This window comes from Drosophila hydei, unplaced genomic scaffold (genome assembly GCF_003285905.1).
Source record: "Drosophila hydei strain 15085-1641.00,03,60 unplaced genomic scaffold, DhydRS2 tig00000001-arrow-pilon, whole genome shotgun sequence".
Classification (NCBI taxonomy): Eukaryota; Metazoa; Arthropoda; class Insecta; order Diptera; family Drosophilidae; genus Drosophila; species Drosophila hydei.
Genome location: NW_022045643.1, coordinates 7032650 through 7047740, shown reverse-complemented (window position 1 = coordinate 7047740; position 15091 = coordinate 7032650). Strand labels below are relative to the sequence as shown.

General features: G+C 42.0%; 4 protein-coding genes across 7 annotated transcripts; 2 read left to right on the top strand and 2 right to left on the bottom strand.

Annotated features, from left to right (window-relative positions):
* Window positions 1-1753: 1753 nt before the first annotated feature.
* LOC111605071 (venom protease) lies at window positions 1754-4484 on the top strand. The gene is made up of 6 exons (XM_023323404.2): window positions 1754-2054; window positions 2121-2299; window positions 3300-3436; window positions 3493-3826; window positions 3880-4125; window positions 4188-4484. The coding sequence occupies exons 1-6, from the start codon at window positions 1967-1969 to the stop codon at window positions 4458-4460; spliced, it is 1257 nt and encodes a 418-aa protein (XP_023179172.2). The 5' UTR covers window positions 1754-1966; the 3' UTR covers window positions 4461-4484.
* A 22-nt stretch (window positions 4485-4506) lies between these two features.
* Window positions 4507-8618, bottom strand: LOC111605069 (lon protease homolog, mitochondrial). Of its 4 annotated transcripts, none has more exons than XM_023323400.2 (9): window positions 8175-8618; window positions 7865-8117; window positions 7339-7801; window positions 6888-7041; window positions 6511-6815; window positions 6031-6453; window positions 5236-5955; window positions 4985-5174; window positions 4507-4925 (listed from the first exon to the last, which is right to left on the bottom strand). In XM_023323400.2, the coding sequence occupies exons 1-9, from the start codon at window positions 8523-8525 to the stop codon at window positions 4665-4667; spliced, it is 3120 nt and encodes a 1039-aa protein (XP_023179168.2). In that variant the 5' UTR covers window positions 8526-8618; the 3' UTR covers window positions 4507-4664. The 4 variants fall into 4 exon arrangements, with proteins under 4 accessions (XP_023179168.2, XP_023179169.2, XP_023179170.2 ...); XM_023323401.2 differs by having other exon boundaries at window positions 4508-4925; window positions 6888-7017; XM_023323402.2 differs by having other exon boundaries at window positions 4509-4925; window positions 7339-7747.
* Window positions 8619-8926: 308 nt separating this feature from the next.
* LOC111605068 (uncharacterized protein C1450.15) lies at window positions 8927-10057 on the top strand. Its single transcript, XM_023323399.2, has one exon. The coding sequence runs from the start codon at window positions 9049-9051 to the stop codon at window positions 9757-9759; it is 711 nt and encodes a 236-aa protein (XP_023179167.2). The 5' UTR covers window positions 8927-9048; the 3' UTR covers window positions 9760-10057.
* An 85-nt stretch (window positions 10058-10142) lies between these two features.
* Window positions 10143-15014, bottom strand: LOC111605066 (trafficking protein particle complex subunit 8). The gene is made up of 8 exons (XM_023323397.2): window positions 14558-15014; window positions 14237-14398; window positions 13257-14175; window positions 12941-13189; window positions 12422-12884; window positions 11452-12367; window positions 10970-11395; window positions 10143-10905 (listed from the first exon to the last, which is right to left on the bottom strand). The coding sequence occupies exons 1-8, from the start codon at window positions 14721-14723 to the stop codon at window positions 10262-10264; spliced, it is 3945 nt and encodes a 1314-aa protein (XP_023179165.2). The 5' UTR covers window positions 14724-15014; the 3' UTR covers window positions 10143-10261.
* Window positions 15015-15091: the final 77 nt, after the last annotated feature.

Here is a 15091-nt window from a genome sequence, read left to right as displayed (position 1 = left end):
TTTGTGAACTTCAGCGCTTATCACATTTGGCAAAATGTTTTTGGACGTCTATAAACAATATTCAGAACTGTTATTTGCAACATTTATATATATAACTCGTTATCTTAATTCTATTTTACTAAGCTTGAGAAAGCCTTTGTTATATAGAGTTATTAACATAACGCCTTTAAATTAAATAGGGAGAGACAAAACTTTTTAATTTGTTAAAAAAGATATGTGTCTACATATAAAATATAGATGAAATAATTTTCTGGCTGCTCAATAAGAAAATTAAATTAGCTTAAAATATTTTCGATTTTCTCTTTTATTTACAACTATTAAAGTTCTCATTACGCCTTACTCTAAAACAATTACCAATAGCTTTCTCATTCTGTAGCTCTGGTGCATTCCCCATCAGTCAAAGGCTTCACTGTGCAACGTTCTAAATTTGTTTAAACTTCAATTGTCCCAACTATAAACATAATAAGCCAAATATTTGAAAGCTTCTATAATTTGCCAAGACTTAATGCATTTTCATGAGTTTTCTCTACGATTTATTCTTAACACTATTACTGAGCTTATTTTTTTTTAAATTTTTCTATGGTCAAATATTATATTAAATATATTCCGCTCTTTTTTTTTTAATTATGTCAAAGCAAAAGTAGCTCTCCAAATATGTTTAACTCTCAAATATGAGATTTTCGTGGAGAGATATTCAAGGCAGAAGTACTTCTAGAAGATCTAAAGCAAACGTAATGTTGAAGGTTTTGGTTAGTAAAAAACAATGTCAAATATATAAAACTTATAATATTAATTTAAATTTTAAAAAAATGTATGAAAGACAATTGACGTTAAAATATATTATTTGTCATATGTATATAAAATTTTAAAACTAATCGCATAAGCTTGGCTATTCGCTCTATATAATGCTGGAAGTAAAGAATATATGACAAGGGGAGGCCTTATCGTGTATTTATTCACGTCACTAGCTTTTCTTGTGGCCAAGTTTGTTAAGCACATCTTAGCCATATTATATACCTTCTGCCTTATTTTATATATTTATATGTATAATGTTACCACTGGAATCGATTATTTCCACTTGACCCTAAACATTCTATGACAATCTAAAATAATAATAAAAATTTCTAGCTTTCAGACTGCATAAGTAATGAGTGAGTTTAAGGCATTTACTAACTAATAACTAACTAATGTAATTAATCTCGGCAATGCTCAGCGTCTTCTTTACGACATTTTTTTCTCTCAGTCCGGTTTGAATGATTTATTGTTTATTTGATGCCCAACTGACACTGGGCTAGCATATAAGGCAATTGTAGATGTGGATGTAGAATTCAGCTGGCTATTTATATATCGTATAGTATCTTTGGTAACAGTTGAGCCCACTTCTATGGAATTAAAACCCGCCCAACCGCATCATTAGCAATGCACGGCACGTACACACGAGCTACATGGACAATGTCAGTTGGAACACTATTTTCGGATACGGATTATCTTCTAATATGGGTAGCTCTACGAACATGCAATAGAAACTAGGTCTAGCTTCAGCTCATAAGCATTAAAAGGGACCGGCATGCCAGAGCTACTGATAAAACTTATACATAAATATAAATATATATGTATATATATATTATAATATAAAAATGCCCATATTTTTATATATATATAAAGAAGCTAGCGCAGTGCGCTTCAGCTCTTGAAAGTTAGCTAACTAAAAAGTACGCGACTTGGATACATTATATAAGGAAAAAAATCTAAAAGTGTCAACGAGTTCAACTGCAAGGTGAACCATTGCAAGCAAAGCTGAGAGAGTGAGAGAGCGAGGCGTAAGGAGATAGAGAGAGATCTGCTTCATCGAGCGCACAAAAGCTCGATTGCTCGCAACGGAAGCGGCACGCGATAAAAATTTAAATTCCCATTTTGCAGTTGTGAGAAACATGTTTAGTTTTCGCATTCAGTTCTCAAGGCAAAGATGAAGTGTTTACAGCTCATTTTCGTAGCGCTGCTCAGCTTCAACTGCAGCCAGGCATTGTCCAAAAGTTACTCCACGGACTACACAGGTTTGTATATATATTCGCTGAGTAATTGCTATATAAATGCAAATCCTGTTTGCCTTTTTGCCGCAGATCTGTTGGATTTGGAGGATAATGATGAGTTCGTCTGGGGCGCTGCTGAGAATAAGCAATATAGTCGTACTAATGCCAGTGCTGAGCAGGCCAATGATAATGATAATGCCGGCATAACCAATTTTCTAGCACGTCATCGCTTAAGCAAGCGACAGGCAGACAACGCTGCCCCAATACTGGTGAGTTGCCTGACAATCTTCTCTACAACTTAGAGCTCACTTCAAGCCGGATTGGTTTGTAAATTAACATATTTACTCACTAGTCGATTGTCCCGCAAATGTAAATTACACGGTATACAATTTATATTGCTTAAGTGTTATGAAATTTGACTGTTGGAGCTGGAGTAATTAGTTAAGTGGCTCTAATGATGAGTGAAGCATTAGGAATCGTGCCTTAGCTAAAGCTGATTCGTAATCATTATGCTCAGCATTGTTATAAGTAGAAATAGCCTCATTATCATATACTGTGTGTTTTTATATATATGATTAACATTATCATAATCATGACAATCATAAGCACTAATTAACATAATCATCCTTTACATATAATATATCAAAATATTCTCATAGTTATCCATATCACCCTATTATTATTAACATAGAAATGCTCATTATCATTAAGAGCAACCTCCATAATAATTAACATAATCATTACAACATTAATTGTGTAATATAACATAATTTATATATATATTAATGTTTATTCTAAAATTATTATTCTTAAAAAATAATTTCAAAACAATTATTAATATTAGTACACTTTTTAAATATTTAAAAATTTAACAAAAAAAAACTGCTGCGCTGCGTCTGAACAGCAAAAAATTTGGAGCACGACTGAAGCAGCGCAGCAGCAGCCTCGCCCTTTTATAGCTGAGCGAGGCACTCAGAAGAAGTTGCCGCTCTTGAGTCTGCTTGGAGTGGGTGGCTGCAGGTAGCCACAAGTAAAAAGAGTATTGAGTGATTAGAGTGAAAAAATGGCACTGAACAGAGAGCATGTCTCGATGCACTCTGTTCTTTGCACAGATCAAGAGCAAATCGACCTGCAGCAGCCTGCTACAGACAAACAAACTCTTATTTTAAAGTTGGGGCAGACAAGTATGAATGCAGCTAGGCATGGCATTGGCAATAGACTTTCATTGGTTTTATATATATTCACAACGCAATGCCTCAATCTGTACAGGAAAACAAGGACTATGGTGCCTGTCGCACTTCGCTTGGCGATGAAGGACGCTGTCGCCACATAATTTACTGCCGCATGCCGGAGCTGAAGGATGATGTGTGGCGCTTGGTTGCACAGCTGTGTATAATCGAGAAAACGTAAGCGGCCATCTATATGGGTTGAACTCAACTTTACAATTCACTTCCTCTTGCAGTTCCATTGGCATTTGCTGCACAGATCAAGCGACCACATCACGTTTAAGTCCACAGGTTGTGAGCGGTTCCCCTGAGGAAACACCGCGCATTGTCAATCGTCCCGAGCGACGAGGCTGCGGCATTACAACACGTCAATTCCCAAGGATAACTGGCGGTCGTCCGGCGGAGTCGGATGAGTGGCCCTGGATGGCGGCTGTGCTGCGGCTGGGCTATAAAAATGTCTGGTGTGGTGGTGCATTGCTCACAGATCGCCATGTGCTAACAGCGGCCCACTGCCTTTACAAGTGCCCCAAGGAGGAGCTATTTGTGCGACTGGGCGAGTACAATACGCACGTATGTAACCAAGTGAGATTAGAGAATAACTAATTTAGTTAAATAAACCTTAGCAAATTAATGAGACGCGTGCGCGTGACTTCCGCATAAGTAACATGGTGCTCCATGTGGACTACAATCCCACAACATACACTAACGACATTGCCATCATACGCATTGAGAAGCCGACACTGTTCAACACATACATTTGGCCTATTTGTATGCCGCCACTGAATGAAGACTGGTCCGGACGCAATGCCATTGTCATGGGCTGGGGCACAAGCAAGTTAAATGGACCATACTCCAAAATACTTATGGAGGTGAAGCTGTCAACTACTGAAGTGTTTAGCCCAACATAATAATCGTGTTCATAACTTTATAGGCTACTATGCCGGTTTGGAAGCACTCGGAGTGCCAAGCTTCCTTTGTGGACCATATACCGGATACAGCCATTTGCGCTGGCTTTCCGGAGGGTGGGCAGGATAGCTGCCAGGGTGATAGCGGTGGTCCGTTGCTCATTCAGTTGCCTAATCAGCGCTGGGTCACCATTGGCATTGTATCGTGGGGCTTGGGCTGTGGCGAAGCAAACCGTCCAGGTGTCTACACGCGAGTGGATCGCTATCTGGAGTGGGTCATTTCCAATGCGGATATATGAAATGATGAACAATTAAGGACATGTACATTCAATTTAATTGGCATAAGATTAACAAATGCTTTGCTCTAAATACATATACCTATGTATATACTAATAAACCTGGCTAACATACGTCATATCTCAGTAGTACATATATGAACTCAGTGTGTGTTTGTCCCCCTTTTTGGCCCTCTCCCACGCTTAGCCTAACTTAGTGAATATGACTTAGGTGCTGGTCAGCTGCGCAGTGGCTGTGGCTGTGGCTGTGGCAGCCGTTGGTATCTTAGCGCGCATCGCCTCAGTTTTGCTGCTACTTTCGTTTTTCGTTGCCCCAAAGTCTGCGTCAGAGAAAGCAATCTTATAGACATCTTCGTATTCACTGGCAAAGTGTACTTCCAAGCCGTCGGTAATGAAGCTGGGCAGCTCCTCAAAGTCCTTCTTATTGTCAGCAGGCAGAATAAGGCACGTGACGCCGCTGCGACGGGCCTATGAAACGAAATATTAACTTTATTATTACGGCACAAGCATGTTATAATCGAACTTACCGCAATTGTCTTCTCCTTGATACCGCCCACAGTTAACACTTTACCCTTTAGTGAAACCTCACCCGTCATAGCTACGTCGGCACGGACTGGCTTTCCGGTAGCCAGTGAAACCAAAGCCGTGATAATAGTAACACCAGCGCTTGGTCCATCCTTGGGCGTTGATCCTTCAGGCACGTGCAGGTGAATGTGTCTGTCAAAAATATCGATCAGTTAAATCAGCCGTATGAACTTATGCTTAATATTATACTTACTCCTGCTCCAGGAACTTGTTGTTTGGATTATACGTGTACAAAAAGTTTCGGGCCACGGTCAGTGCAATTTGTGCGGATTCCTTCATTACATCGCCCAGGTTACCAGTTAAATGTAACAATCCAGCGGTGGCTTCGGGCTTCTCGGAGCGTATGTGACGCCTAGAAGTTTCAATGTATAGTGAAGAGCCGCCCATTGCAGTCCAGGCCAAGCCCATTACAACACCAGGTGGCGTTACGTTGTACATGCGATCGGAACTGAAAACCTGTTTGCCAAGGAACGTTGTCAAATTGTCGGCATTCACGGGGAATTCTTCACCCTCCTTCTTGACGAGGCGGAAGGCCACTTTGCGTATGACCTTCTCAATCTGCTTCTGCAGATTGCGCACACCAGATTCGCGGCAATAGCTGCGTATAAGCATGTTCAACGCATCCTCTGTTATGTTGATCTGCTTTTCCGTTAGGCCACAGTCTTTCATGGCCTGCGGTATCAGGTACTGGCGTGCAATGGCCACCTTCTCTTCTGCCACATATCCTGACATTTCGATAAGCTCCATGCGATCGCGCAGCGGTTCGGGTATGGTATCTATCACATTCGCCGTGCAGATGAATAGCACACGTGATAGATCAACGGGAACATCCAAATAATGGTCAAGGAAATTTGAGTTTTGTTCAGGATCCAGAAGCTCCAATAGTGCTGAGCTCGGATCACCTTGATAGCCCCTATTGAGCGAGAGATAAATATGAGAAAAAATGAATAGGTAATTGTTTACCCTAATCTTTGTTTGGTCTACTCACTTGCCAATCTTATCAACTTCATCGATAAGCACAAGCGGATTCTCCGTCTTGGTCTTCTTAAGGCACTGTATAAGCTTACCAGGCATGGCGCCCACATAGGTGCGACGATGACCCTTAATCTCTGCAACATCCGTCATTCCGCCAACGCTAAAGCGGAAATATTCGCGATTTAGGGCGCGTGCTATAGACTTTGCTATGCTCGTTTTGCCAACGCCTGGTGGTCCATGGAAACACAAGATTTTGCCCTGCGTGGTACCCTTTAGTGAGCTAACAGCAATAAATTCCAATATTCGTTTCTTAATGTCTTCCATGCCGTAGTGATCGTTGTTTAGAATTTCAGTCGCCTTGTCAAGGCATAGGTTTTCGGGACTAATGACGCCCCAAGGCAATGAGGTAAGCCAGTCTAAATAGTTACGAGTAACGCTATAAAAGATAAACATATATATTGCGCTGCTCTTGAATATCTATAGAGAGACTCACTTAAACTCTGAGCTGTGACTCTCTAAAAAGTTTAACTTCGTAAGCTCTTCGTCAATAACAGTTTTGATGCTCTCTGGTACAGTTTTGTCCTTGAGTTTTTCGCGATACTTTTCGCCAATGGCATCCTTATCATCTTTTTCAATACCCAGCTCCTTTTTGATTACCTTTAGCTGTTCCTGGAGTATATATTTGCGATGCTGCTGCTTGACTTTCTCTTCAACTTCGCGACCAATCTTTTGCTGCAAACGTGACAGCTCCAATTCCTTTTTAAGCAACGCCAATGCAAGCAAAAGACGTTGAGGTATCTAAATATAAAAAAGAAATAGTTAAGGTTGATCTCACTTATAATGCAGATAGTCAACAAGTGAACAGCTTACATCAGTTTCCTCCAAAATTTTTTGCAGTTCGCTTGGCTCACCAGCTGACAAGGAGGCGCCCAAATCACACAAATAAATGGGATTATCAACAACTCGCTGATTCTGATGCAGCATTTGTTGTAAGCTTTCTCTATAATAACAAAAATCGGCATGCCTATTAGGTAAATGAATTTGTATTATGCTTCTCGTGCAAAAAAAAGCTCGTGCTTGAAAAACAATATATATATATATATATATATATATATATATATATATATATATATATATATATATATATATATATATATATATATATATATGTATGTATGTATATATATATACATATAAGAAAATCTAAAATTGTTTACCAAAATTAACATTATATAACGCCTAAAAAATATCTTAAAGCAGCATTTAATTTATCGTCAGATGAAATACGACTATATTAGTTCATCAAAATCTTTCCACATACCTGTACAATGGGTTCATGGTAATAATATCGCGCAAGGTTTTTATAATTTCCTGTGTTAGAGCCTTGACTTCCTCCGTTTGCTTGTACATCGGCTGCTTAATATTCTCCACTTCCACAATGAGCACGGGTGGCGTTGTTGGGGCTGCGGTTGTTTCGTTACTGTTATCTGCAGTATCAGTCGAGGATGGTTTCCCTTCTTCGGTAGTCTTTTTCGTCGTTGCTGTCGTTTGCTCGACACGTCCACTGGGCAACGGTGGCTCCAGTGTTTGACGCTGGGCCATCTCCTCGGCGTTCGCCGCCTCATTTAATTTATGTGTTTGTCGTCGTGGAGCACGTCCTCGAGTTTTACGCATGCCCCGATTATTCGATTTTCCAGTTGTATTAGTGCCATCAGTTGATTGATCTTCAGCTGGGATGCGTAATTTTATATTAAAGAGTGGATAATGTAAAGTTGTCATTTTCACTGAGAGTTAAGAGACGACGCAGTTGTCACAATATGTGGGTAGTGTCAATATCTGGCACCTACCTGACTTCGATGGAACATCATCCACAACTTGTCCGGTTATCTTAATACGTCTATGAGCCACAACAACCATGCGTAACTTATCACCCAGATCTTGCAGTTCCTGAATCTGAGCGAAGGTTCCCACCGAATAGACATCGTCCAGATTGTGTATGAGCTCCTCTTCTCCGTCTGATTTCTTTAGAAACACGCCCACATAAGGTTGATTCAGCTTCACTTTACGACGTAAAAGATCCATTATAATTGGATTGGATACCTAAGAAAAATACAACTTTAGACATGAATAAAAGAGATTTATAGATAAGCAATCAACCTCGACAATCTTCATGAATCGCGGGAACAATGGATTTCTTCGCATTGCTAACATCGGCACGTGGGGCCATACATCGGGGACGGCAACGGTGGCCGGCAGTTGTTGCGCGTCACGATGATCGGCCAGAAGTTCTGGCTCGCCCTCGGCCATTAGGTCGTCTTCGTTATCATTCCGCTTTCGGCTGAAGAAGCGCTGTGTCTGCATCATTGAGACTGCGCCATTGAATCGGAGCAGTCTCACTTCATTAAAATATTCAACCATGCAATTTTGTGTATGACGATTACGAGCGCAGGCAGCTACAGTGGATAAGCCCCGAAGAACGGCGCGAACACGTACTGCACGTGAAAGCATTTTTACGATTATTTCTGTACACAAACGAACGGCAATTTATTTAAAAAAAACTGAAGCCGAAGCCGCAAAGAATTAAAGTGTAAAATGATTATGTGATAGCGCTGATGAAATGACAGCACCGCGCGACAAACTTGCTGCGAAGCAATCGATAGTGATATCGATATATAATAACTATCAATTATTTCGTTTATACGCTATTGTGGTAAACTGATTTATGTGCAGTTTTCAATGCATATTTTTCATTTTTAATAATCCCATTGTGTAATAATAATAATAATAATAATAATAAAAATTTAATATTCGATGTCAAATATTATTTTCATAACACACGCAATTTTTAATTATTGAAAGCACAACTAAATTACCCCAATTCATGGTAAACGCTTACATCTATCGATGTTTTAGTAATTTAACTCATCCTTACGAATTATCGAAGTGTCGAGCCGTCGTTAACAACACATCTATAGCAAAATCGAAAGTAAATAGAAAAATAGTTGCAATTTTTGCATATTCGGAGGACAAAATGGTATCGCGTTTCGATCAGCAAAAAACCAAACACCAGCTCTTCCATGTGTCACTCAGTTTGGCCACCATACTGATATGTATGACGTACATGCAATATCGGCGAAATTGGGCACATCTAGGAAGCTTTTGGGACTCACTAATTGTGCCGATTGTGTTTATTGGTGAACTGCTCAAAGTAACACTAGCCCGCTTCTTTGGGCGCATTGAGGACGGCGTGCTGACTACCAAACAGCGGCAAAAAAAGGCTGCATATTTCACGCCACGTGAATTGCTCGGCGGTCTAACGTTGCAATTTTTGTGCACACTGCTCTACGCTTTCATTTGCATTATTCTGGGTGCACCAGTGCTGGCCAACTACGAGCAGACGTTCGTGTTGTCCTTATTGATGACACTGCTCACAGTTTCACCAACTGTTTTCCTACTCGGCGGCGGTGGCGCTCTGCAAGTGTGCTTCTGTGAAAAGCCGGATTTTATTACCAAGTGTGAGGACACGGCGCTGCATTTGTTTAAGTACAATGCGCTGGGCGGCATTCTGGGCGCATGGGCTGGCAGTGTGGTAGCTCCGCTGGACTGGGGACGCGACTGGCAGGCCTATCCCATACCGAACGTGATTGGAGCCCTGCTGGGCAGCGCTCTAGGCAATATATATGCTTGTACGCATGTGTTGTATGCGTGTGGACGTGTGTATATGAGCAAGAAACGGGCTTAAGCCCAATAATGTAATCAATAAATCCTGCCACCAAAAAAGTTTACGTTGCGCTGCCATCACATCCACATCTAATGAAGCAAACCGCATCGTTGTCTAGTCAACAGCTTATGATTTACATACCGACATACATATACCAAAAAAGCAATTAATAATACTTTAATGTTACAAGTTTAAGCAATTTATTAGCATGTATAACTAATTCATTTTTAAATCAATCAACTAATAAACTAACAATTAACACAGCTTCGGCCACAAACCATTTATTTTTGTATGCGTCCGTCCCGATTCCAGCATACATTTAATATATATAAAAGACACTATACGAATAAAAACGAATACAAAAAGTCATGCAAAAGGAAGTATCTCAAAGACTTAAGTTCTCGTACTTGTATTATTGTATTAATTGTATTAACTCATGTAGATTAACAATCAATTTATTAGCTATATAGATCTGTATAATCACATGCAAAAAGACACAATATGTGGAACGTATAAAGTTAACTTAGGCTCTGGCTGATAGCACAAATGTCTCATCCTCGAGCAGACAGCGCTGAGCCACGTACTGTTCATTCGGTTCCCAGAAGTCGGCCATGTCATCATCCGCTAATGGTTCGCTAGCGGCTTCTAAGCCACTATCATCAGGTATGTGGAATTCACGCCTGTGATGTGTCTCGCCTACGGACAGGCGGCGTCTAAACGATGCGTCGCCAGTGCTAGGACAGCTGCCAGTCTCGTAGAGATTATACAGCTTAATAAAGTGCAGGCCACAGGCTATACGCTGCACATCATCTTTTTTCACTAGAGCACTCCAGTTGAGTGCGATGGTGGCATGAGGGTCATAGTTAGCAATGCTGGCATTGAACTCCTCCGTGCTTATGTTTGTATTGAAGTAACATGTTTCCTCGTTTGCAAGAAAGCTGTGCGCTTCATGCAGCTGAGGCGTATGCTGCTCCAATTGCTTTACATGCTGTGCAGGCATAATATCTAAGCGTGACAAACGCTTTTGCAGTAGGGTTTTCAGCGCTGGCTTGTCTTCCAATTGCTCTTCATCTTTTCCCTGGAGGCGACACTGAAAACTGCAACATTTTGTCGATTTTAGACATTGGGCACCAGCTTGGCCAGCGCTCAATTCCATATTGTTCATGACTGCAAATTAAATCGACGAAAGTTAATAATCAATTATCATCTCTGAGATTCTAAGTCGACTTACTATACAAATTTTGTGGCTTCAACGAAAAATCCCTAGAGTACAAGGATAACGAGTTAATATACACTTCTGTTGATTGCGTCGCATTCACATTCTTCAAGCTGACATCTAGACCGAGTTCGCGATTAACAGCATTGCTGATCACGCAGGTGGCCTCCGCTTGAAGACAACTCTGCACCTGCACCTGCCAAATATGACGAACCAGACGATATTTAATGTGTGCATTTACAGAGCTAGGCAGCGCATAGTAGAAGAGCAGACGTAGCGTAAAGCTGCCAGCTGTCTGCGGTGCTTGCAGCCACATGGATATTGTATGCCCCTGTTGTGCCTCTAGAGCAGCTTGACCAGTTCGCTGCAACAAACGAAAAACGCGTTGACGTCTTATTTCTTTGTCCTTGACTAATTTGTCGTTCGAGAGGTTTCGCAGTGCTGTAATAAAAACGGATATATTAGATACAGCCAAGGCGTATATTGTTTCTACCGACAGCTGAGTATAGTTAGAGGCATTTCGGAATTTTGATGTTCGAGTAGGGTTATGCAACGTGGATTATCGCAGCCCAAATAGATTTCCTCGATCGGTGCGATGCCCAAATTACGCAGCGTTATTGAAACGGGTACAATTTCGCCAGCCAGCAACTCGTTGGGCACAGGACTAAAGCTGACGCTCAATGCTGGCACCTGTGGCACTAATTTAATGCTCAGCCTGTTGTCCAGCAGCGTCTGTGAAGATTGCTTAGCCATTGAGGGCTTAATACGTTGTGATTCAAACTGCAAAAGGCCCAACAAACTGGCCGCTGGATCCGCCTTGGATGCCACACGGCAGACCACGCCCAGTATGGATAGACGTCCGGTAAGCTTGGGTGTAAGCTTAAAGTGCAACATTTGTTTTGCCTGTTCAGCCAGCTCCAAGGCTGACAGACAGCTTGTCTTAATGGCCGCACTAACAGCCGCTTTACTGGCGCTGTCTGACGACTGTTCGTATACGCAGACATTGGAGAGTACCTCCTCGTTGTCCAATGTTAAACGCCAGAGCAGATCAATGTCCGACAAGGTAATAGCACAACGAACACTGTTTGACAAAGTCACAGCTAGCTCTATGGGTTCACCTTGAACGGCAAGCGGAGATTCTGTGGCCGGTTGCTGTTTGGTGAATAAATAACGTGAAGGTTTAAACACAAATGGCTTATTGGATGCGGCAGTGATAACCAACATTTCCTCAATCTTATGCCAAATAGATTCATCTGCAGTCATATTTGAGTTAATATCTATATTGCTAGCTGGCACTTGTGGTGGCTGAACGCTGGGCGGCTGCACAAGCGTCAACACACGCACCGACGATTGCACCACTTGTGGCAATGCGTGTGGCAAGAGACCCAAGTCTGGACTACGCTTGAGTAGCTCCTGCAATGAAAAATATATGTTAGTTATGTAAAGAACTGCTGACAATCTACGCACATTCTGAGTTTGTATGTACTCCTTTAGAAAACTACTTTGCTGCTGTGCACTCTGCAGGCTGCCCGGGCGCAACAAATGAGCGAAGGAACGACTCGCCTCCTCCAGCTGTTTCAGCATATACGCCTGCTTAGCCACGGTGTATTGTATGTGATCCTCGGCCAGGCTCCATTGACGCTGCTGGAACACCTGATAGGCCTGACGATAGCAGCGATACGCGTGCTTGCGTTGCCCCGCCCGAGAATAACGATTGCCAGCAAGCACAATGTGAAAAGCATACTTGCGATGCATTGGCGGCTGTGTAACCAGGAAGCAATAGGCAGCCTGCTCGAGCAGCAAGGCGGAACGCAGATCCGATTCTTCACTGGTCATGCGTATCAGCTGCTTGGCCACCTCACCATACTGACGTGCTGTCTTCAAACATTCCATGCTTAAGAGAGTGGCTCGTGTAGCAAATTGTTGAAGTCTACAAGTAACAGAACAATTAGATGAAGTAACTGTAAGCTAAGCTGTATTACATACTTGCACACAGTCAAGTAGCTAACGATGGCATCCTCCATGTAGTCGTACGTCTTGCGATGCGATGTGCCCAGCATAAAAGCTGACAGTGCTGCCATTTCCAAAGCGCCCGCATAGTACTGCCAGGCGGAATCAGCATTGAAGTCCCGCTTGGCCTGATGGTACGACTGAAAGGCCAGATTATAATGGCCAAACATGAAGTAAAGATCGCCCAGTTTGCGCGTTTGCAGCTCCGCTGATTCGTTCGTATAACTGTGGAAGGTGTAAATATATTTAGTATTATAACTTATGTATTTCTGCTATTGCTAGATCGACTTACATGACCGCATTTTGATTGTTGGCACCAGCGCCGGGCTTGCTGGTGACGAACCAACGTTTAGTGGCGCTCAGAAGCGATTTGCTAACACCCTTTTTATTGGTAACACCCTCGCTGAGTGTGACCACCAGGTGCTCGATGTATGGTATCAAAGCGCGCACCGCATAATCCTGAACAAAGTGACGGAGATTATCAATATCGCGTGCAGCCAGACAGCTGCCATGTGGAGCATCTGCATCGACTTCATTGGCCCAGACATTCGGATTGATTGTCTGAGATGCGATGCTTTCGGTGCTGATACTGAACTTCGAGTTGATGGCCTCTGTGGCACTTTCTTGCATGGGACTCAGCGGATGCAGCATGGTCAAGTCGTTCTCTTGCGCAACCTGACTATCGATTAACTGAGACATTTGCATTGGCATGCTGATCACCGAGACGGTATCTTGTGGGGATTTGGGTGCACTGAGCTCGCTGGACGTCATTTGGTCAGTTTTTGGCTGTCGTTTAATGTAGTTCGTCCAATAGTCGGGTATACCATTGGCAGTATTCCCTTCCATCGAATTAACCGACACCAAGAAGCATTTATTATTACCAAATGTTGACTTGAGCAGCTCAAATCCTTGCTGTGCTCTTGACAGATCTCCTTGACTAGCTTCGTGCAGCACCACATAGCTGTTGAGCACCTCCGTGGGCTGGAACCATTTAGGCAGCTTTTGTGGAGTTATGTTTTGCATTTGCTGGACACGCTGCGTAAGCTTCTGGGCAGTCTCAACAATCTGTGGATCGGCGCTGGACAGCACAAGCAAACAGCTCAACAAATGGCGAGTAAACTCGTGTTCCGCTGGAAACTGTACGGTCAGAAAGGTTTCACGCCATTGCTCAAACCAGGGCTCCGCTGTGGGCACCTCCAAATCGATACCAGCTATAAAAGTTATTCTAGGCGTGACTAAATGGTTGAGTAAGAAATGCGAAGCAATGGTTACCGATTGTAGCAACTTTTGTTTTTTCATTGTGCGCATTCGTCACAGACTCGTTGAGCATTTTGCGAGCCAGCACAGTTTGTGGTGGGCGCCAGTCCACGTCACAGAAATTAAGCCGCAGGCCACGCACAGAGACACTTGTTCCGGACACATCCCGAAAATGAGCTGCGGGACAGTTAAAAATAAGTTATAAGAAAATGAGTTACATATTTTTAAGAAACTTTGGCTTCAGCTATCAGTCAGATTATGTTCGTAGCTTCGTCATTGTGATAGTTACTCCTTCCGTCCTCTTATCCGTTATTCCAATTTATTTTGTTTACTCACCATCATTTGGCAGCTTGGCAAAGGGCTGCAGCAGCTCCACGAAGGACAAATTGTTGCGATGACATATGTCGTCGGCCAAATTGCTGCTCAGCACGCCAATTAATGGCGAAAATATGTTCTTTATTATATCACGCGCATTATAGTTTTGGCCTGTCAGATGTATCATATTTAATGTATTTTGGTTTATATTAGCACAAACACAAAACGCCTCGCAAATCGGCCTATCTCTTGTGGTGTGACCAAAGTCCGATTCTCGAACTAAACTCTTTGTATATAATACATGTAGCGGTTATAAATACCAACAGGCAGCTCATACTAATGTTTACATTTATAGGACGCCGTAGTAAAAACATCTATGTGGCTTATATATATTATGTTATTTTATACTGTATTTTTTTATGATGTTTAATGTATTCATAGTTTATTATTGTGATTTGTAAATAGGTTTCTCTATAAATGTTTTTGCTTTGATATATGAATAAGTTGTAGACTTTTTAGTATTTTGAGCGTTGCCAGACTTATCACGCGTTCTTT